Genomic DNA, 24283 nt, shown 5'->3' on the forward strand with positions numbered 1-24283 from the left:
AACAGGTCCATTTGAACTGGGAGTGTTTCCCCCAGTGTGGGAAACAGTCCCAGTTTGCTCTAAAATCCCACCCCTCCTCACATAATCCCTTAATCAGGTCAGTTAATGACCTGAACAGGCAAAATAAATACCTTCAAGTGGAACCCCGCTGGCTTTAATTGCCTGCGGGATTCCCACCAGCGGGGGCTGCGCGCGCACGCCGGCGCGTCAGCGGGGAACCCGGAAGTGCGCGGGTTCGAGGCGGGCTCCGGTCCCGCTCCGGGATTTCCTGATTTTCGGGGCCCCCCCCCGCCAGGAACGCACCCGCTGGCGGGTGCTAAAATGCTGCCCATTATTTGCACCTGCTGACTGAGAAAATGGGAGCAGTGGTTATGATCTGAAGTTGTTGAACTCGATGTTGAGGCCAGAAGGCTGTAAAGTGCCTAATTGAAAGATGAGGTGCTGCTTAATCTATTCATCATTAGACAAAGTGGCTCATAGAGAACACAAAGCTTTGAGAGCAAAACCTGTTTTGTGCCTTAACAGTTTGTGTTGCTTAAGGAATGACCCAAACCTTAGCTTTGCATTTTCTTTGAATTCCAGAACTGGCTATAGCACAGTTTACAGCCATTAGAAAAAAAATGGCAAAGTTCCCTTTACCTGTATTTAAAGATGAAAGAGCTGATTATCTAAAACGGCATTATATGTAAAGGGGAAATCCCATAGGGTTGGAGACAAGCCATTGTGGTACCTGGGTACATACAGAACCATTAGTCTCACCTTAAAACTGGCAAAATAATGGGATTGATCAGTAGGAACAAACTTCAGGAGAATCTATATGAAAATAACCTAGTAAATGGCAGTAAATACTGTTCCAGAAGGGGGACATCATGACTGACCAACTTTCTTGACATTATTTTACGCAAGTTTGAAAGCAATGCACCTGAACTTCCAAAAAGTCTTCAATAAAGTCTTGCATGAAAACCTGTAACTTAAGCTAGGTAAAATCTGATCAGGAATTGGCTGAAAGAGAGGAAGAGGTGGGTACTAGTCAGGAGAGTAATTTCAGGCTGGAAAGATGTACTGAATGTAATTCCCCAGAGATCATGCCGGGGTTCCTACTGTTTTTAATCTACATAAGATCTGGATTCAGAAATGCAATGTAAGTTGATCACATTCACAGATGATACTAAATTAAAGGAGCTGTTGAGTCTGATGAAATGCCCAAGGAAATACAGAAGGACCTAAACAAAATTTGCAAGTGGGCAGAAGCATGGCAAATTAAATTCTGTACCGATATGTTCAATATGTTACATGTGGAAATAAAACTGCAGGGGGAGGCATATTGATTCAATGACTAATGTAGAACTCAATAGGGGGGAGACTGAAAGTGATCTGGGTGTGAAAGTAGGTTTTACTATTTCATCGTAGTGTTGTGTTTAGTGGCCCTGAATAACCTTGGTGATTCTGCCAGATTCCCGCCGTCACTCTGGCAGAAATCCAGAGAACCCACTGGAAAACAGCAGGACCCAGTTACGCTGGATCCCCATTGATTCCAGGATTTCCTAGTCGGCCTTGTAATGAGTGGAACTTCCTCCCAACCCTGACAGGGCCAATGATGTCGGGGAACAGACCCGGGAGCATGACCAGTGACTGGGACTCCACAACGCTTCCCCGACTTAATTGGAACCCTGCATAGGGCCGAAGATTGGTACATCTTGATAGATGAGGCATAGTGGCCTCCAGGAGGGTGCAAGTGGGGCCCCACCATCAATGCGAGGGGAGTAGCCTGGAGCTCTGAAAATATGATAAATAAATCTGGTTGGTCCCCTTAGGGAGTTAAGGGGGGTTACAATGGCATCTGGGCAAACTTCTTCCCCACCCCCCACCTACCTGCCCCCTAAAATTAGGTGTCTCCCATTAATCCTGCAAGCTGCAGAGGGGTCTGCGCTGGAGGACATTAGTGAATTCGATCCTGGTATAACTTCCTGGATTGTAGCTCAGGGATTTTCATTGCCCGAGTCTTTAATTCACACTTCATCATTTATCAACGTTACTGCCCATCAGTTCTCCCTTTTTGCATTGGGAATTACATTTTTTTATTTCCAGTAACTTCATATGATATCTGATATAGCTTTATTAAATTTTTGTAATAATTGCAGCTGAAACATGCAAGAAATGATCTAACTCTGAAAATTAATTTTGTTCTGTTGTAGATTGCAGAGGGAATGGCGTACATTGAAAGGAAAAATTACATCCATCGAGATCTTAGAACAGCTAATGTTTTGGTATCGGACAACCTGATGTGTAAAATTGCTGATTTTGGCCTTGCTCGAATAATTGAAGATAATGAATACACGGCCAAAGAAGGTACATTTTAACAGCCTGAGCTGAAAACTTGATGTAAATTTTACAAATGTTTAATTCTACTAAACTGCTAAGGATTTAAAATACTTAGTTAAAATGGTTAATGATAAATGGAGCATAATTAAAGTAAAATGTTTATCTTCATAATTATAAAATTAAACTGGAAATTAACTGACCTTTTTCACTAGTCCTTCAGGAATTTGAGGGTGAATTTCTTTGGCAGTTCTTCTCATCCTCCGTAATTTTGTAGAAATGGCGTTAACAACATTTATACTATTTTTTTCCAAGGTTTACGGAGGCTAAAGCTTCCCTTTCCTTTTCACTTTCACTGACTCAATGGATCCTAAGCGTGTGGGTGCTCATCTGGGTGTTAGGCTATTTAATTTATGTGCAGTGACTGAGCTGCTATTATTTTCTGTAATCGTTGCCTCCCACACTCCCCTCAGTTGATTATTTTTAGATGTTGTCCTTATTTATTGTCAGATCCATAATTTTGTGCATCATTTATCATGAGCCAGCAAATCAGTGGCGATAGGAATTGTTACCTTTTAGTTTCTGATCTCGAGGGGGAAGAAAAGAATCTTTATCAATTGGAGCAACATTTTCTGGTGATGCCAACTGATTTTAATTGCTTGCAAAACTGTTACTAATTGTGTTTCATATTGTGTCTACTAGTTGTGTTTCATACCGTGCCTACTAGTATAAGAAAAATCTTTATCTTAGAGTCATCCCATTCGTCCCAGTAACCTTGGAGTGGTTAAGTATTTAGTGAAGTACGAGTAATGGTCCATATCAGCACAGTGATACATGATCACTGTGACTGATTTTGTTAGAGAAAGCATTCAGAGTTAAAGAAGGTGCCTGTGTAGATTGAAAATAATTGAATTTACAAAACTCTGGTTGACTCTTAGCTTTAACACTTCAAACAGTATTCTCACTTACATTTTGAAAAATGAAACACTAGTATTTGGGTATCTCTGCCAGTTAAGTGTAATATAACAAAAGTTAAACAAAATCTCTTAATTTTAAGTTAAGCATATGACTGTGTCTAATAGCTTAGGTGGGAGGTTACAAAGTTGGAAATGCATGTGAATATATTTCTACTGTAACTTCTGATTATAGTCCTTTTGTGCTCCAAACAAATTCCAAAAACTTGAACTTGAAGGGCCCATTATCATGGGGCCTGTGATCTAATAAGATTTTATCTTTGATTCTCAACTAGTCTGAAATACTTTAATTATAGCTGAGAAGATGTTTCTGAAGTGGATAATTAAAGCTGCTCTGTTACTAAAGCATTGATTCTCATGTTGGACATGGATTCAAATATAATTTACAAAATTCTGGTTGACACTTGGTTATAAATGTTTCAACCAGCATTTTCATAACATGTTGAAAGGTTAAACCCCACTTTCTCCTGGACAGTATCACTGCTTCAAACTTTGACTCTGTACACAGCAGTTCAGAAACAGAATTAATTTTTACTTAAACTGGCACATCTCAAGAAAAGAAAATGATCAATGGCAGGGGAAATTATCCCGTGTCTGAAAGTTTGATAGCAATAATGACCATGAGCCAGACCCCCTTGTCCTAAAGAATGACCATGGAGCATATAAAGAATTGTTTTGGTATTATGAAAAATTGTGTCAGCATATCAGTAGAAAATTTTGATTACCATATAATTAAGTTTCACAGTTCCTGCTCGATTCCAACACTTCCAACATCTTTCTTTGACCATTCAGTAGATTTTCTCTCTCTCTCGTTTTTGTCAATCTATGTTCCTTGGTTTCTTATTCTGAGCTGAATGTGAGGTGGGCCGGGCTGTGTCATTATATCTGTACATAGCTACTTAGCATTTATATTCTCCTTGTACTATGTCATGCTTCATAGTGTTCTAACTGTTTCGCACTTAGGATGAAGTTGGGTTCCTAAAGGTAAACAGAAGTTCAAAAGATAATTAAAGTGGTGTATTTTGTATTTCAGGAGCTAAATTTCCAATTAAATGGACAGCACCTGAAGCTATAAGCTACGGATCCTTCACTATTAAGTCAGATGTTTGGTCCTTTGGAGTACTCCTGTATGAAATAGTCACATATGGAAAAATTCCATATCCAGGTAAGAACACCCACACCAAGCAGTTGCTGACCACCTTAATATAATATTGCTGGACATGTTATTTGCTCCATATGTCTACTCTCCGCAGTGACATTACATCGGGTTTCAAATGTTTTCTTTAAAGGACCTTTCATCCTCCATTTTCTCCCCTCTTTTCAATTCTTGCTGCAATATGACAGACCTCTGGTACATAGACAAGGAGGACCATGCAGGTAGTGCAGGAGTCCCGTGAGGGCGTCTCACTCTTTAACCGGTATTCTGAATACTAGTGAGGGAGAGGGTTCCCCTGAGGAGTGCAACCAAAGCCAAGCCCATAGCACCATGCGTGGCTCAGCTGTACGGAGTGGAGGAGAAAGGTCAAGAAAGTGATACGGGATCCCATAGTTAGGGGAGCAGACAGGCATTTCTGCAGCTGCAGACATGATTCCAGGATGGTATGTTGCCTCACTGGTGCCAGGGTCAAGGATGTCACTGAGCGGCTGCAGAACATTCTGGAGGGGGAAGGTGAACAGCCAGAGGTCGTGGTCCATATCGGTACCAAGGTAGGTAGAAAGAGGGATGAGGTCCTGCAGGTAGATTTTAAGGAGTTAGGAAAGAGATTAAGAAGCAGGACCTCAAAAGTAGTAATCTCCGGATTATTCCTGGTGCCACGGGCTTGCGAGTATAGAAATAGAAAGATGGAGCAGATGAATGCGTGGCTGGAGAGATGGTGCAGGAGGGAGGACTTTAGATTCCTGGGGCATTGGGACCTCAACGGAGCTGGGATCAATGTCCTCACGGGGAGGTTCACTAGTGCTGTGGTGGGGGAGGGGGAGGGTTTAAACTAATTTGGCAGGGGATTGGGCTCCAGGATGTATCATTGGAAAAGAGAAACAAGGTGCACAAAGGATTGGGAGAGAAAGATAGCACTAGAGTAAGAAATAGTATGGTAGCAGATGGGACCAGACTAAGAGAGAGTACAAGTAAGTCTAAACTAGGTTAACAGTGCATGTGTGTAAACGCCCAAAGCGTGTTAAACAATGTTGGAGATTTGCAGATGCAATTAGCTACATGGGAATATGATGATGTGGCGATAAGAGAGACCTGGCTCAAAAAAAGGGCAGGATTGGGTACTAAATATTCCTGGATACAAAGCGTTCAGGAAATATAGTGAATGGCAGAATCTATTTGGTTAGAGTTAAGAAACAATAGAGGTGCCATTACACAACTGGGTGTATTCCATTGGCCACCAAATAGTGGGAAGGATATAGAGGAGTAAATTTGCAGGGAAATTAGAGAGAGGTGCAAAAGTTATAGAGTAGTGATAACGGGAGACTTCAACTATCCTAGTATAGACTGGGATAGTAATAATATAAGGAGCAAAGAGGGGGAGGTTTTTTGATGTGCGTTCAGGAGAACTTTCTTGACCAGCACATTTCTGGCCCAACAAGGAAGGAGGCATTGCTGGATTTGGTTCTAGGGAATGAGGCGGGCCAAGCGGAGCCAGTGTCAGTGGGAGAACATTTAGGGAACAACGATCATAGTATCATAAGGTTTAGAATAGCTATGGAAAAGGACACTGACCACTCTAAAGTAAAAATACTCAATTGGAGGAGGGCCAATTTGAGTGGGATGAGAACAGATCTGGCCTGGGTAAATTGGAATCAAAGATTGGCAGACAAAACTGTAATCGAACAATGGACGGCCTTTAAGGAGGAGATGATTCAGGTACCGTCTAGGTACATTCCCACGAGGGAGAAAGGTAGGGCAACTAAAGCCAGAGCTCCCTGGATGACAAGAGATAGAGAGTAAGATGAAGCAGAAAAAAGGGGCATATGATAGATGTCAGGTTGATAACACAAGTGAAAACCAGGCAGAATATAGAAAGTTCAGAGGGGAAGTGAAAAAAGAAATGAGGGGCAGAGTGAGTATGAGAATAGACTGGCAGCAAACATAAAAGGGAATCCAAAAGTCTTCAATAGGCACGTAAACAGTAAATGGGTAGTAAGAGGAGGGGTGGGGCTGATCAGGGACCAAAAAGGAGATCTACTCATGGAGGCAGAGGGCATGGCCGAGGTACAAAATGAGTACTTTGCATCTGTCTTTACCAAGGAAGAAGATGCTGCCAGATTCTCAGTAAAGGAAGATGTAGTTGAAACACTGGGGTAATAATTGATATAGAGGAGGTACTAGAAAGGCTAGCTGTACTTAAAGTAGATAAGTCACCTGGTCCGGATGGGATGCATCTTAGGTTGCTGAGGGAAGTAAGGATAGAAATTGCGACAGTACTGACCATAATCTTCCAAACATCCTTAGATACGGGAGTGGTGCCAGAGAACTGGAGAATTGCGAATGTTACACCCTTGTTCAAAAAAGGGTGTAAAGATAAACCCAGCAATTTACAGGCCAGTCAGTTTAACCTCAGTGATGGGGAAACTTTTAGAAACGATAATCCGGGACAGAATTAACAGTCACTTAGAATTGTGCCCTCTAGTTTATATTGCCTCTCCTCATTCTTCCTACCGAAATGTATCACTTTGCATTTTTCTGCGTTAAATTTCATCTGCCACGTGCCCTCCCTTTCCATCAGCCTGTCTATATCCTCTTGAATTCTATCACTATCCTCCTCACTGTTAACTACACTTCCAAGTTTTATGTCAGACGAGGGTGGCTTGATTAGGGAAAGGCAAATCGTGTTTAACAAACCTGATAGAGTTTTTTGATGAAGTAACAGAGAGGGTAGATGAGGGCAATGCAGTTGATGTGCATATGGACTTACAAAAGGCGTTTAATAAAGTACCGCATGATAGGCTTGTCATCAAGACTGAAGCCCATGGAATAAAGGGGGCAGTAACAGCATGGATACAAAATTGGCTAAGTAACAGGAAGCAGTGGATCTATCTTGGGGCCTCAATTATTCACAATATTTATTAACGACTTAGATGAAGGCATAGAAAGTCTCATATCTAAGTTTGCCGATGACACAAAGATTGGTGGCATTGTAAGCAGTGTAGATGGAAACATAAAATTACAAAGCGATATTGATAGATTACGTGAATGGGCAAAACTGTGGCAAATGGAATTCAATGTAGACAAATGTGAGGTCATCCACTTTGGATCAAAAAAGGATAGAACAGGGTACTTTCTAAATGGTAAAAAGTTAAAATCAGTGGATGTCCAAAGGGACTTAGGGGTTCAGGTACATAGATCATTGAAGTGTCATGAACCGGTGCAGAAAATAATCAATACGGCGAATGGAATGCTGGCCTTTATATCTAGAGGACTGGAGTACAAGGGGGCAGAAGTTATGCTGCAGCTATACAAAACCCTGGTTAGACCGCACCTGGAGTACTGTGAGCAGTTCTGGGCACCGCACCTTCGGAAGGACATATTGGCCTTGGAGGGAGTGCAGCGTAGGTTTACTAGAATGATACCCGGACTTCAAGGATTAAGTTACGAGGAGAGATTACACAAATTGGGGTTGTATTCTCAAGAGTTTAGAAGGTTAAGGGGTGATCTGATCGAAGTTTATAAGATATTAAGGGGAACGGATAGGGTGGATAGAGAGAAACTATTTCCGCTGGTTGGGGATTCTAGGAGTAGGGGGCACAGTCTAAAAAATTAGAGCCAGACCTTCCAGGAGTGAGATTAGAAAACATTTCTACCCACAAAGGATGGTAGAAGTTTGGAACTCTCTTCCGCAAACGGCAATTGATGCTAGCTCAATTGCTAAATTTAAATGTGAGATAGATAGCTTTTTGGCAACCAAAGGTATTAAGGAATATGGGCCAAAGGCAAGTATATGGAGTTAGATCACAGATCAGCCATGATCTTATCAAATGGCGGAGCAGGCACGAGGGGCTGAATGGCCTACTCCTGTTCCTATGTTCCAGAGTAGTGGTGAATGGTTGTTTTTCGGACTGGAGGGAGGTGTACAGTGGTGTTCCCTAGGGGTCGGTACTAGGACCACTGCTATTCTTGATATATATTAATGACTTGGACTTGGGTGTACAGGGCACAATTTCAAAATTTGCAGATGACACAAAACTTGGAAGTGTAGTTAACAGTGAAGAGGATAGTGATAGACTTCAAGAGGATATAGACAGTCTGGTGGAAAGGAGGGACACGTGGCAGATGAAATTTAACGCAGAAAAATGCGAAGTGATACATTTCGGTAGGAAGAATGAGGAGAGGGAATATAAACTCGAGGGCACAATTCTAAAAGGGGTACAGGAACAGAGAGATCTGGGTGTATACGTACACAAATTGTTGAAAGTGTCAGGCAGGATGAGAAAGCGGTTTTAAAAAAGGATACGGGATCCTGGGCTTTATAAATAGAAGCATAGAGTACAAAAGCAAGGAAATCATGATGAACCTTTATAAAACACTGGTTCAACCACATGGGAGTAGGAGTATTGTGTCCAGTTCTGGGCTCCGCACTTTAGGAAAGATGTGAAGGCCTTAGAAAAGGTGCAGAAGAGATTTACTAGAATAATTCAAGGATGAGGGACTTCAGTTATGTGGATAGACTGGAGAAGCTGGGGTTGTTCTCCTTGGAACAGAGAAGGTTGAGAGGAGATTTGATAGAAGTATTCAAAATCATGAAGGGTCTAAACAGAGTAGATAGAGAGAAACTGTTCCCATTGGCAGAAGGGTCAAGAATCAGAGGACATAGATTTAAAGTGAATGGCAAAAGAATTAAAGTTGATATGAAGAAAAACCTTTTTACACAGCGAATGGTTAGGATCTGGAATGCACTGCCAGGGGAGATGGTGGAGGCAGATTCAATCGTGGCTTTCAAAAGGGAACTGGATAAGTACTTGAAAGGAAAATATTTGCAGGGCTACGGGGATAGGGCGGAGGCGTGGGACTAGCTGGATTGCTCTTGCATAGAGCCGGCACGGACTCGATGAGCCAAATGGCCTCCTTCCGTGCTGTAACCTTTCTATGATTCTATGATTGCCCAAATGTCCATGTGCAAGCCGAGAACAGTGTCAACAGTCTATTCAACAGCATAATAGTATGGTACAGCACATGAGGAGGCCATTCAGCCCATCTTGCCTGTGCCGGATCTTTGAACATAGGAACAAGAATAGGCCATTTAGCCCCTCAAGCCTGTTCTGCCATTCAGTGAGATCATGGCTGATCTGTGACCTAATGCCATATACCCGCCCTAGCCCCATAATGCTTAATACCTTTAGTTAACAAAAATCTATCAATCTCAGATTTAAAATTAACAATTAATCAACTGCCTTTTGCGGAAGAGAGTTCCAAGCTTCCACCGCCCTTTGCATGTAGAAGTGTTTCCTAACTTCACTCCTGAAAGTCCTGGCTCTAATTTTTAGACTATGTCCCCTAGCCCTAGACTCCCCAACCAACGGATATAATTTCTCTCTATCTACCCTATCAGTTCCCCTTAATATCTTGAAAACTTCAATCAAATCACCCCTTAATCTTCTAAATTCCAGGGAATACAACTCTAGTTTGTGTAATCTCTCCTTGTAATTTAGCCCTTGGAGTCCAGGTATCATTCTAGTAAATCTACACTGCACTCCCTCCAAGGCCAAAATATCCTTAATAAGGTGCGGTGCCCAGAACTGAATACAATACACCAGGTGTGGTTTAACCAGGGCTTTGTATAGCTGTAGCATAACTTCTACCCCCTTGTATTCTAGCCCTCTAGATATAAAGGCCAGCATTTCATTAGCCTTTTTTATTATCTTCTGTACCTGTCCATGACATTTTAATGATCTCTGTATATGGACCCCTAAGTCTGTTTGGACCTCCACTGTTTTGAGCTTTTCACCATTTAGAAAGTACTCTGATCGATCCTTTTTAGGTCCAAAGTGGATGACCTCACACTTGCCTACACTGAAATCCATTTGTCACAGTTTTGCCCATTCACTTAATCGATTAATATCTCTCTAATGTTATACTTCCATCCATACTGCTTACAATTCTGCCTATCTTTGCGTCAGAGTCAGACTTGGATATGTGGTTCTCTATCCCGTCATCTAAGTCGTTAATAAATACAGTGAATGGTTGAGGCTCCAACACAGATCCCTGTGGAACACCACTAGTCACATCCTGCCAATTTGAGTACCTGCCCATTATCCCTACTCTTTGTCTCCTGCCGCTCAGCCAATTTCCTAACCAGTTCAATAATTTGCCCTCAATTCCATAAGCTTCAACTTTAGCAACAGTCTCTTATGAGGGACTCGTCAAATGCCTTCTGGAAGTCCATATAAACAACATCCATATACATTCTCCTGTCCACTACTTCAGTCACCTCTTCAAAAAATTCTATCAGGTTTGTCAGGCATGACCTACACGTAACAAATCCATGCTGGCTCGCCCTCATCAGCTAAAGATTTTCAAGGTGTTCAGTCACTCTATCCTTAATTATAGACTCTAGTAATTTCCCAACAACAGATGTTAGGATAACTGGTCTATAATTCCCTGGTTTCCCTCTCACACCTTTCTTAAATAGCAAAGTTACATTTGCAATTTTCCAACCTAAAGGAACAGTTCCAGAATCGAGAAAACTTTGGAAGATTATAGTTAGGACATCTGCGATGTTCTCACCTACTTCCTTTAAAATCCTAGGATGGAAACCATCTGGTCCTTGATATTTGTCACTCTTTAGTGCCATTATTTCCTTCATTACTGTTAATTTACTTATGTTAAATGTGCCCCGTCCCTGATTCAAAATTAGTTTCCTTGGGGTGTCAGGCATGCCATCCTCTTCCTCTACTGTAAATACTGATGCAAAGTAATTATTTAACATGTCCGCCATTTCCTTATTTTCATTTACAATATCACCATTATCAGTTTTTAAGGGGCCCACATTGCCCTTGACCACCCTCTTACTATCTGTTTTGTCACCCTTTGCTGTTCTTTTATATATCTCTGTCACCAAGATCTGTGCTATTTTTTGCATTTTTGTATGCTTTTTCTTTTAGTTTTATGTTGTCCCTTACCTCTTTTGTCGCCCATGGCTGTTTTGTTTTGTCAACCCCCTTGGGGTTATAAATTGGTTCTGTATCACATTAAATTCTTTTTTGAACACTTCCCACTGATCTGTCATTTTACCCATTAACAGATTTACCCAGTTTACTGTGGACAGTCTCTGTCCATCCCGTTGAAGTCGGCCTTACCTAAATTTAGAATCTTAGTAGCTGTTATGGGTTTCTCTCTTTCAAACACAATATTAACTTGATCATATTATGATCGCTATTTGATAAATGTTCATACACCGTTAGTCTGTTAACTAAATCTGGCTCATTATCCATTATTAAACCAAATATGTCCTGCCCCCTTGTTGGTTCTGGGACATATTGTTGCAGAAAGTTGTCCTGAACATACTCAAGAAATTCGCTACCTTTCTGACATGAGCTTGTCTGCTTATCCCATTCTATATGAAAGTTAAAATCCCCCATTAAAACCACTGCCTTTGCTACATGCTTGTCTAATCTCTGCATTTATACATTCTGCCACTTCACAGCTGCTACAAGGGGGCCTATACATAACTCCCACTACAGTCTTAAATCATTTTCTATTTCTTGATTCTACCCATAAAGTCTCCACTGCCTACTTACCTCTCGTTATATCCTCTCTTATCATTGAAGTAATTTCATCCTTAATCACTAACGCTACTCCTCCCCCTCTACCAGTTTCCCTACCCTGCCTATAGACCTTATACCCTGTTATATTCAGTTCCCAGTCCTGACCGTCTTGCAGCCATGTCTCAGTAATGGCTACCATGTCATACCCTCTAAGTTGACAATTGTAAACAATTTTACAACACCAAGTTATAGTCCAGCAATTTTATTTTAAATTCACAAGCTTTCGGAGGCTTCCTCCTTCGTCAGGTGAACGATGTGAAAATGAAATCCTCGAAATGAAATCGCATTTATAATTCACAGAACAATGCTTGGTGATTACAGACAGTTTTTTCAACTGCCCGTTGCCAAGGCAATCAGTGTGCAGACACACAGGTGTTACCTGCCAGGTCTCAGAATATACAAATCACCAAAAAAAACAACAAACAAAAAAAAAGAGATAGAGAGGTAGAAACATAGAAAAGACAGCAACTGACCCGTTATATTAAAAACAGATAACATTTGTTCGCTGGTGGGGTAACGTGTAGCGTGACATGAACCCAAGATCCCGGTTGAGGCCGTCCTCATGGGTGCGGAACTTGGCTATCAATTTCTGCTCGACGATTTTGCGTTGTCGTGTGTCTCAAAGGCCGCCTTGGAGTACGCTTACCCGAAGGTCGGTGGATGAATGTCCATGACTGCTGAAGTGTTCCCCGACTGGGAGGGAACCCTCCTGTTTGGCGATTGTTGCGCGGTGTCCGTTCATCCGTTGTCGCAGCGTCTGCATGGTCTCGCCAATGTACCATGCTCTGGGGCATCCTTTCCTGCAACGTATGAGGTAGACAACGTTGGCCGAGTCACAGGAGTATGAACCATGCACCTGGTGGGTGGTGTCCTCTCGTGTGATGGTGGTATCTGTGTCGATGATCTGGCACGTCTTGCAGAGGTTACCGTGGCAGGGTTGTGTGGTGTCGTGGACGCTGTTCTCTTGAAAGCTAGGTAATTTGCTGCGAACGATGGTCTGTTTGAGGTTGGGTGGCTGTTTAAAGGCGAGTAGTGGAGGTGTGGGGATGGCCATAGCGAGGTGTTTGTCCTCATTGATGACATGTTGAAGGCTGCAGAGAACATGGCGTAGTTTCTCCGCTCCGGGGAAGTACTGGACGACAAAGGGTACTCTGTTGGTTGCGTCCCGTGTTAGTCTCCCGAGGAGGTCTATGCGATTTTTTGCTGTGGCCCGTCGGAACTGTCGATCGATGAGTTGAATTTATGCCTACAATTCATTCAATTTGTTCCTTGTACGTCGAGCGTTTGCATAAAGCATGCCTATTTGGGCCACAAACACTAACCTGTCCTTCGGCTCTAATGTTTTTCTCACACATTTCTAATTTCTTTCTCCTAATTTAATTACTTTACATCTTTTAGTTTTCCCTTTACCTGTAGTGCCTAAAGCATAATTTCTGACTATCACTCCACTCTCCCTTTTTTGTTTGTTTTTAGAATTATTATTTATACTACCTTTTCCACATGAGCCCTTTCCCCATCACCCCCAATTTGCTGTATCCCTCTATTAATAAAGCCCAGGATCCCATATGCTTTTTTTAACAGCCTTCTCAACTTGTCCTGCCACCTTCAAGGATTTGTGTATGTGCACCCTCAGGTCTCTTTGGCCTGCACTCCCTTTAAAAGACTTTTGGGTTCCCTTTTTTATGTTAGCTGCTAATCTAGTCTCATAATCTCTCTTTGCCTCTCTTATTCCCTTTTTTTAGATCTCCTCTGTATTTTCTGTATTCAGCCTGGTTCTCTACTGTATTATGAACCTTACATTTGTCATAAGCCTTCTTTTTCTATTTCATTTTAATCTCTATATGTTTAGTCATCCAGGGAGCTCTAGCTTTGGATGCCCTTCCCTTGCTTCTCATGGGAATGTACCCGAACCACCACTTCCTTGAAGGCCTTCCATTGTTCAATTACTGTTTTGCCTACCAATTTTTGATTCCAATCCATCTGGGCAAGATCCCTTTTTAACTCACTGAAATTAACCCTCTTCTAGTTTAGTATTTTCATTTTTGATTGTTCCTTGTCCTTTTCCATAACTATTCTAAACCTAATGATATTATGATCACTGTTCCCCAAATACTCCCCCAATGAAACATGCTCCACCTGCCCCACTTCATTTGCTAGAACTAGATCCAGCACTGCTTCCTTCCTTGTTGGGCTGGAAACACACTGCTCAAGAAAGTTCTCTTATACACTTCAGGAATTCTTCCCCCTGTTTGCCCTTTATACTGTTACAATCCCAGTCTATATTGGGATAATTGAAGTCCCCCATTATCACTACTCAATTGTTCTTGCATCTTTCTGTAATTTGTCTGCAAATTTGCTCCTCCATCTCCTTCCCACTATTTGATGGCCTGTCGCATACACCCAGGTCTCTGTTATTGCCACTATATCATAGTCTCATGTGGCGATTTGAGCCTGCAGCTTGCCAACCTTATTTACTACACTCTGCATTTATGCACATGCTCTCCAAACAGTGAAGGAAATCACAGCCAAGTCCTATCCTGTTTTCATCCAACATTCACATATGCACATTTCCAACAGGGGTCCGTCAATAGCAATCAAGAGTTGATTCTCTTTTTGTCCTTCATCCTTGCTACTGAGGTGAATGGTAGTACCACAGATAACTCTACACAGACTGGGAATCGAACCTGAGAAAGCTTAGCAGAACGTCAGGTGGCACCTGTAACAAAAGTGAAGCAGTTCAGTGTTATTTTAACTCTGTAGAGGTTCCTTTAATTAAATTATTAGTCATAAGGAGTTTAAAAGTCCTGGCTATAATCAGAATCTTTTGTGAGGTTAACTTGACAAAACCGTTGCCAGTTTCATGGTTGTGTGCAATGCTTGAAACAGAAGCTACTTTACACTAAACATAGATGATATGGTTTGTTCAGTTATGTATATGACGGTCAGTTATTGTGCGGTTGACAATTATTCAATTCCAGGAAGTCCTGGTAACTTTTCATATATATTTATGGAGCTGTAGCTGTTAGAATCTAAGTATCGGTTTGGAACTTCCAAGAGATATAGTTCACTGCCGCACAGTGGTAAGAAATACAAGAAAAGAAGGATTGCACATATATAAAAGTTACTTACAAAAGAATAGCTTAACATTTATATGGCAATCTTTATTGTTTTTCTTTTGAGGAACTAAATAGAAGGATTTCTACTGTGAATCTAATTATATCTTATTACTGTTATTTAAAAGTCAAAAGCCAGAGTTACTTTGGGAAAAGCATCTTTTGTGACCTAAATTCACTTAATAGTCTAAATCTAAAAACTTTGTGATGCTCTACCGCTTATTGAAAGTGGGAGATCCTATGGAGACATAGGCTAATTCCAGTAGCTGACATAATTCACAAAAAATTCATTGTTACCTTGGCCACATTATCGAAAGCTTGCCTAGAAATCGAAGCTAGTAAAGAGGCTCTTGTAGGCAATGGGAGTTGCCGATGAGAATGTTTTAATATATGGGAGTCAAAAAATCTACAGTAAAAAGAGTAGACAAGACCCAAAAATGTAACTGTGCCTTTAACCACCAGGCCAGTTGGGGAGCTTACAAATGGTTCAACAACTGGACTCACCAATGCTTTTATCCCAGTTTACCCTACTCATTGGAACTTTGGACACATAGTGAAGTTTATATGCTCACTCCATTTATAGTACAATCTTGCCTGTGGGATGAAAGTGTGCTAAACATCTGCTCATTTATACCACAAGTACAGTTATACCTGTCCTGTTGATGCCTTGGCTGATTGTTGCAAACTAATCACAGGCTATTTAGTTTTAATCAGTGGGGTATGGAAAGTAATGTAAGCAGGCAACTTTGGACACAGCTTCCAAAGTGGTATTCAGATTTAGGAGGGGTTCACAGTACGAGAGTTTAACAAGATCCCTTTCCCAGTGGCTTTGATTTTTAGAGTTTACAAAACATGATTATCTTTCAATTTCATAGAATAATAGAATGTTACAGCACAAGTGCATGCCATTCAGCCCGTCAAATCTGTGTGAGTTTTTTTTTCCACCTAGCTCAATCCCACTTTCCTGTTCATTCCTCATGACCTTTGATAACCCCTTTTTTTCAAGCAAGTAGCAGATTTCCTTTTATGGACTCTGCTTCAACAATGGTTTGTGACAGAAAATTCCAAACAGTCTCTATGGAAAGATTTTTTTCTGACTTCCCGTTTAATTCTTTTTGTGATAGAAGAGGAAATGCAGCAGCATAGGTAGAAAGCTAGTTGAAGGACAGGAAACAAAGGGTTAAGGTTAATGGGAGAAAGGTTCGAAGTCATGTACCTGGGGGTCTACTTTTGTTCTCGGTGTGTATATGTAGATAATTTGGACTTTAGCAATAGGGAGCACAATATCAAAACTTTCCAACAACATAAATATGTGGGGGTTTGACAACTATTGGAGGAGGACTGCAAAGGAATTCAAGAGGGCATGCACAGATTGATGAAATGAGCGGACAGGTAGCAGATGCAATTTAATATAGGTAATTTTGAGGTAAAATAAGAATGGGAATATGCAATCAATGGAAAGAAGCTGAAGGATGTGGATGCATCACAATTCTTGGTATAATTTGCCATTCTACTCAATTTGGCACCATCATTAAATTTTGATTTTGTTCCCTCAACCAAGTCCAGATCATTATTATTATAATATAGTAAATAAGTGTGACCAACATAGGTCCCTGTGGAACACCACATCTTTTTATTCTGAAAAAACTTCTTTTTGTCTTGACCCTTTGTTTCCTGCTCTCCAACCATCTATATCCACAGCATCCTTGTTACATTGGTAGGGGTATATTACAGACCTCCAGATTTTCTCCTACATTTCCTTCCTACAATATGAAGTTAAATTAGAAAGATGATTAGGAACAACAAAATTATTGTTCTATGACATCTTAACCATTCAATTATCGATTGGGACACCGAGGCAGTAAATGGAGAAAAGGGGTTGGAATTCCTAAAATGTGTACAGGACTCTTTCCTCAAGCAGTATCTTGGTAGACCTAGAAAGGTGGAACCATTGCTACATCTTGATATGAGTAATAAAAAAGTAGATCAGGTAGGTGAGCTGGGACTTGTGACCACAATATGATGATGTGGACAACTTATATGAAATTTATAGTTTGAAGTAAGTTAGAAAGGGCATTTAAACAAAGGACTTCATACATTGGGCGTCAATACAAGAGGTACCAGTATTGGGCTGCTACTGTGACTAAGTATACTCAGCCCTGGAATAGGGCACAGAAAAAGAAGAGTGCACAAAGCAAAGCAACAGTCAGCTACTTTGGGCTCCAAATTTACTGCTCCAGACTCAGTCAAATGTAAGCTATTAGTGGGATGAACCCTTTGTGCTTTTAATGCTAATAGCTGGAGTTTGCCTCTGTGATTAGGAGGCTATTTTTGTTCAGTTTGTTTTCCTGGTACTGGTTGGAATTTCACAATGTTAGAGTTGAAACAATGCTTTCAAAACTCCTCATTCAGTCACTTGATTTGAAATGTTATGAGCATAATCTTGTTTGAAACAGTATGGTACAGGAAAGTCTCTGCAGTTGAAGGGGTTTTTGTTACACTCCCATTTTAATTAAACTGCTGTTCTGGAACGTTTTTATTACGTCTGATTTTAGAGGCCATGATCAGGAACATCTACGCATATTACAAGATTTGTGTTGTTTTAAAGGGAAGTACCTTTGGTTCAAAATACACTCTCACATTATAGAAGAAATTGTTAGCCTTTGAAGAATTTTAATTGAATTTTTTCTTTAAAAATGTGTAAAATTTCCTTACCAGCAGCGAGGTCCTCAGCTCAGGACACACTCACTGCTGAGCCATTTTGACACCACCATCTGCCAGCATTGTGATTGCAGACCACTCTTGCAGCTGCTACAGGCTACAGATGCAGAATTTCCCAGTCATTGTAGCATGCTGTCCCAGAGTCACGTAGCTCTAGAACAGGTCCAAAGTAGAATTCTCACTCCATACTATGGAGCTACTCTGGAATTCTCCCCATTAGTGATTTCAGTGCAGTGTCCTACCAATGAGGGAAGCCTGATTTTGACAGTCTCCACGATAGTAAGAAAGTTAACTTGAGTATGTTTTTAAAAAGTTAATCAAAATTCTCCTCAGCTTAACATTTCCTACTATAAAATATATTACTTTGAATAAAATTTACCTCCCAGGCTTCCAATCTATTATTTGTGTGTTGTTGAAACATGTCACTCTCTAGTAGGATTTATGATAACCAGTCAGAATTTTAGATTTGAATCAACTTATGGTAATACATTAATGTAAGCATTTCTACACAGGAATAGAGGACAGAACAAATTTACCTAAAGGCTAAATCAAAAACAAAATACCACGGATGCTGGAAATCTGAAATAAAAACAGAAAATGCTGGAAAAGTTCAGCAAGTCAGGCAGCATCTGTGGAGAAAGAAACAGAGTTAATGTTTCAGGTTGAAGACCTTTCATCAGAACTGGAAGATGTTTAAGAGTTAAAGTTTTTTAAGCAAGTACAGAGCCAGAGAAAGTAGGGGAGGTGGGGAGGGGAGGAAAGAACAAAAGGGGAAGGTCTGTGATAGGGTAGAGGGCAAGAGTGATTAAATGACAAAAGGGATGATGATGTAAGGCAAGGAGGGTGGTAATGGGACAAAAGATGGGTCTAGAGTAGCTGTAAATGGCAACAGCAGAACCATTACCAGCACTTGCTGTCTGAAAAAATGGGAGCATGGTTATGATCTGAAGTTATTGAAATCAATGTTGAGTCTGGAAGGTTGTAAAGTGCCTAAACGAAAGATGAGGTGCTGTTCCGAGAGCTTCCATTGAGCTTCATTGGAACAGCGAAGGAGGCCGAGGACAGAGAGGTCAGAGTAGGAGTGTGATGGAGAATTAAAATGGCAAGCGACCGGAAGGTCAGGGTCACGCTTGCGGACAGAGTGGAGGTGTTCATCAAAGTGATCACCCAATCTGCGTTAACTCTTTCTTTCTCCACAGATGCTGCCTCACTTGCTGAGCTTTTCCAGCATTTTCTGTTTTTATTACCTAAAGGCTAAGCTTTCAAAAGGGGTGCAATGTCACATGGTTTGATTTTTTTTTCCTTTCATATTCTGAAATTAAAAGCTTTGAATGCTTTTATTAGCTTTAATTCCCTTATACTATAATGAAATGTGTTATTACGCTTTAAGCTATAACTGCAATTTGCAATTATATAGAGTCTTTAATGTAATAAAAAATCCCAAAGCACTCCCTAGAGATGAAAATGGAGTCTAAACAGTGGTAAGGGAAGAATTAGAAGAGGTGACCAAAAGCATGGTCAAAGATGTAGGTTTTGAGGAGGCCTTTGAAGGAAAGGAGAGAGGTAGCAAGCTGTAGGGGTTTAGGAAGAACATTCCAGAATGTTAACAAGGTGGCTAAAGGCTCTGCCACTGAAGGTAGAGAGCAGGTTATGGGAAGGAGGCCAATGTTGGAAAAGTGGAAGATATGCGGTGACATGTAGGGCTGGAGAAGTTAGAGGGAGGGGAACTTGTCGATGAGGACTGGATTTTGAATTTGATGTACTGTGTGGACAGTGTGCCAATGGAGGTCTGTGACAATAGGGCTAATAGAAGAGTGGGACTTAGTGTGAGGTAGGATGGTGGAGGTTTGATGAGTTGTAGTTTATGTAGGGTAAAGCTGGGGAGGCCAGCAAGGAGAGCACTGAAGTAGTCAAACCTGAAGGCGATAAACACAGATGAGGGTTTCAGCGGTAGTTGAGGTAAGGCAGGGGTGGGGATTAGGTAGGGTGGAGATAAGACAGTCTTAGTGATGGTTAGGATATGGGATTCGAATCTCAGCTCTGAATCAGATTGCAAAGTTGGAAAACATTGGGTTCAGCCTGAGTGAGTGGCTGCTGAAGGGGCTAGAATTGAGATAGGAAGCAGTGTTTTGGCAGGAGCTCAAACAGCATAGCTTTGATCCTGTCAACATTAAGTTGAAGAAAATTCTTGATGACATAGAATCATAGAAAATTTACGATACAGAAGGAGGCCATTCAGCCTATCATGTCCGCACTGACTGAAAATGAGCCATCCCGCCTAATCCCACTTTCCAGCTCTTGGTCCGTAGCCTTGTAAGTCACAGCCCTTCAGGTGCACATCCAGGTACTTTTTAAATGAGTTGAGGGTTTCTGCCTCTACCACCCTTTCAGGCAATGAGTTCTACACCCCTATTACCTCTAGGCGAAAAAGTTTTTCCTCAGCTCCCCTCTAATCCTTCTACCAATCACTTTAAATCTAGACCCCCTGGTTATTGACCTCTCTGTTAAGGGAAATAGGTCCTTCCTATCCACTCTATCTAGACTCCTCATAATTTTGTACACCTCAATTAAGTCACCCGTCAGCCTGCTCTGTTCCAAAGAGAACAACCCCAGCCTATCCAATCTTTCCTCATAGCTAAAATTCTCCATTCCTGGCAACACCCGTGTAAATCTCCTCTGTACCCTCTCTAGTGCAATTACATCCTTCTTGTAATGTGGTGACCAGAACTGTACACAATACTCAAGCTATGGCCTAACCAGTATTTTAAACAGTTCCAGCATAACCTCCCTGCTCTTATATTCTATGCCCTGCCTAATAAAGGAAAGTGTTCCATATGCCTTCTTAACCACCTTATGTACCTGTCCTGCTACCTTCGGGGATCTGTGGACAAGTACTCCAAGGTCCCTTTGTTCCTCAACACCTCTCAATATCCTCCCGTTTATTGTGTACTCCCTTGCCTTGTTTGCCCTCCCCAAATGCATTACCTCACACTTCTCTGGATTGAATTCCATTTGCCACTTTTCTGCCCACCTGACCAGTCCATTGATATCTTCCTGCAGTCATACAAATACGAATTAAGAGCAGGAGTAGGCCATTCGGCCCCTCGAGTCTGCTCTGCCATTTGATGAGATCATGGCTGATCTGATTGTGACCTCAACCCTACTTTCCCGTCTACCTACTATAACCTTTGACTCCCTTGTTAATCAAGAATCTATCTAACTCAGCCTTAAAAATATTCAATGAACCTGCCTCCACCGTTCTCTGGGGAAGGGAGTTCCACAGATTCACGACCCTCTGAGAGAAAAAAATTATCCTCATTTCTGTCTTAAATGGAAGACACCTTATTTTTAAACTGTGGCCCCTAGTTCTAGTCTCTCCCACAAGGGGTAACATCCTCTCAGCATCTACCCCTTCAAGTCCCCTCTGGATCTTATATGTTTCAATAAGATCACCTCTCATTCTTCTAAACTCCAATGTATACAGGCTCAACTTGTCCAACCTTTCCTCATAAGATAACCCCTCATCCCAGGAAACAGTCGAGTGAACCTTCTCTGAACTGCCTCCAAAGCAATTATGTCTTTTCTTAAATAAGGAGACCAAAACTGCACACAGTATTCTAGATGGGGTCTCACCAATGCCCTGTACAACTGTAACAAAACATCTCTACTTTTATATTTAATTCCCCTTGCAATAAATGACAACATTCCATTTGCCTTCCTAATCACTTGCTGTACCTGCATACTAACTTTTTATGATTCATGTACTAGGACACCCAGATCCCTCTACCTCAGAGTTCTGTAATCACTCTCTCTTTAAATAATATACTGCTTTTCTATTCCTCCTGCCAAAGTGGACAAGTTCACATTTTCCCACATTATACTCCCTCTGCCAAATTTTTGCCCATTCACTTAACCTATCTATATCCCTTTGCAGAATCCTTATGCCCTCTTCACAATTTACTTTCCTAACTACCTTTGTGTCATCAGCTAATTTAGCAACCATACATTCGGTCCCTTCATCCAAGTCACTGATATAGATTGTAAATAGTTGAGGCCCAAGCACTGATCCCTCCACTCCAAGCACTCCACTCGTTATATCTTGCCAACCTGAAAATGACCCATTTATACCTACTCTCTGTTTCCTGTTAGCTAACCAATTATTTATCTGTGCTAATATGTTACCCCCTACACCATGAGCTCTTATTTTGTGTAGTAGCTTTTGATGTGGCACCTTGTCAAAAGCCTTCTGGAAATCCAAGTACACCACATCCACAGGATCCCCTTTATCCACTTTGCTTGTTACTTCCTCAAAGAACTCTAATAAATTGGTCAAATACGATTTGCCTTTCACGAAGCCGTGTTGACTCTGCCTGATTGCACTGAGATTTTCTAAGTGCCCTCCTTAATAATCGATTCTAGCATTTTCCCTATGACAGATGTTAAGCTAACTGGCCTGTAGTTTTCTGCTTTCTGTCTCTCTCCTTTTTTGAATAGAGGAGTTACAGCTTTCCTCCTCACTATCAACCACATGGCCAATTTTTGTATCATCTGCAAACTTCTTAATCATGCCCCCTACATTTGAGTCCAAATCATTAATATATATCACAAAAAGCAAGCGACCTAGTACTGAGCCCTGCGGAACCCCACTGGAAACAGCCTTCCAGTCACAAAAACACCCGTCGACTATTACCCTTTGCTTCCTGCCACTGAGCCAGTTTTGGATCTAACTTTCCACTCTCCCTTGGATCCCATGGGCTTGCACTTTTTTGACCAGTTTGCCATGTGGGACCTTGTCAAAAGCCTGGCTAAAATCCATGTAGACTAAATCAACGCACTACCCTCATCAACCCTTCTTGTTACCGCCTCAAAAAATGTAATCAAGTTAGTCAAACACGATCTTCCCTTAACAAATCCATGCTGACTGTCCTTGATTACTCCATGCCTTTCTAAATGATGGTTTATCCTGTCCCTCAGAATTGATTCCAATAATTTGCCCACCACCGAGGTTAGACTGACTGGGTTGTAATTACTCGGTCTATCCCTCACTCCCTTTTTAAACAATGATACAACGTTAGCAGTCCTCCAATCCATCAGCACCATGCCTGTATCCAGTGAGGATTGGAAAATGATGGTCAGAGCCTCCGTTATTTCCTCCCTTGCTTCTTTTAACAGCCTGGGATACATTTCATCCAGCCCTGGTGATTTATCTACTTTTAGAGATGCGAAACCCCTTAATGCTTCCTCTCTCACTAAGTTTATCCCATCCAATATTTCACACTCCTCCTCCTTAACTACAATGTCTGCATCGTCCCTCTCTTTTTTGTGAAGACAGATACAAAGACCCGATGTTAGCAGGGCTGCGGGTTCTTGGCGGGGGGGCTATCGGGCGCGTGGGTAACGCGCCCGGTGAAATTAGTCAGCTCCCCGCGCAATTGTAGCATACGATCCACTAATTGGATCCACTTACCTGGTCTTCCGGGTTCCCCACTGCTGATCTGCGCGTCGGGTGGGCTGCGCATGCGCAGTACGATCTGTCAGCTGGAGGAGCTCTATTTAAAGGGGCAGTCCTCCACTGACAGATGCTGCAACAAACAGAAAAAATCACAGCATGGAGCAGCCCAGGGGAAAGGCTGCTCCCAGTTTAATGATGCCTCACTCCAGGTATCAATACATGGGCTGAGGAGGAGGGGGAGGACAGAGATCTTCCTCCCGGCGGGCGGGAGGAAGCGGCCTGCCTCTGCCACCAGGAAGGCCTGGCTCGAGGTGGCAGAGGAGGTCACCAGCACCACCAACATATCGCCCACCTGCATACAGTGCAGGAGACGCTCCAATGACCTCAGTAGGTCAGCCAAAGTGAGTACACTTACTCATTCCCCTACACTCCGTCTGCCACATCACCGCCCCCAACCCACATCTCCTTCTGCACTGCCAACAGTACTCTGTCACATCACCCCTCATACCCACTCAAACCTCATCCTCATCTTACCTGCACCTACTCACCTCACCAGTACTCATCCCGCCACTACCACTCAACCCAATCCTCATACAATCTCATGGCTCTATCTCGTACTCACCCTCTTGTGCATCTCTTTCACGGCCAGCCTCACTCAACCTGCCACTACCTGTGCTGCAGCCACAGGGCATGCATCATATATGTGCAGTAGGCAGCGTAAGCCAAATGTGTCGTGAGCATGAAGGGGATGCACAAGGGTGTTTGAGGGTTTGTCATGGTTGTTACTTATATTGAATTTCTGACCAACTCACATCACATATTATATTGGCACCACTACTGCCACGTCTTTGCGAATCTTGTCTGGTTTGTGCAATAATGCCCTTTCCTGAGGATCACTATGAAGACCCACAACTGATGCCACCCATTGTGTCACT

General features: G+C 41.9%; 1 protein-coding gene across 2 annotated transcripts in view; it reads left to right on the plus strand.

Annotated features, from left to right (window-relative positions):
* The window catches only part of lyn (LYN proto-oncogene, Src family tyrosine kinase), a 125516-nt gene that overhangs the window by 93051 nt on the left and 8182 nt on the right, over window positions 1-24283 (plus strand). For both annotated transcript variants that reach the window (XM_067980055.1, XM_067980061.1), the window contains exons 11-12: window positions 2196-2349; window positions 4327-4458. In XM_067980055.1, coding sequence (XP_067836156.1) covers window positions 2196-2349; window positions 4327-4458 — 286 coding nt within the window. The remainder of the gene's footprint in view (window positions 1-2195; window positions 2350-4326; window positions 4459-24283) is intronic.

The sequence above is a fragment of the Heptranchias perlo genome, chromosome 3, assembly GCF_035084215.1.
Source record: "Heptranchias perlo isolate sHepPer1 chromosome 3, sHepPer1.hap1, whole genome shotgun sequence".
NCBI classification, from domain to species: Eukaryota; Metazoa; Chordata; class Chondrichthyes; order Hexanchiformes; family Hexanchidae; genus Heptranchias; species Heptranchias perlo.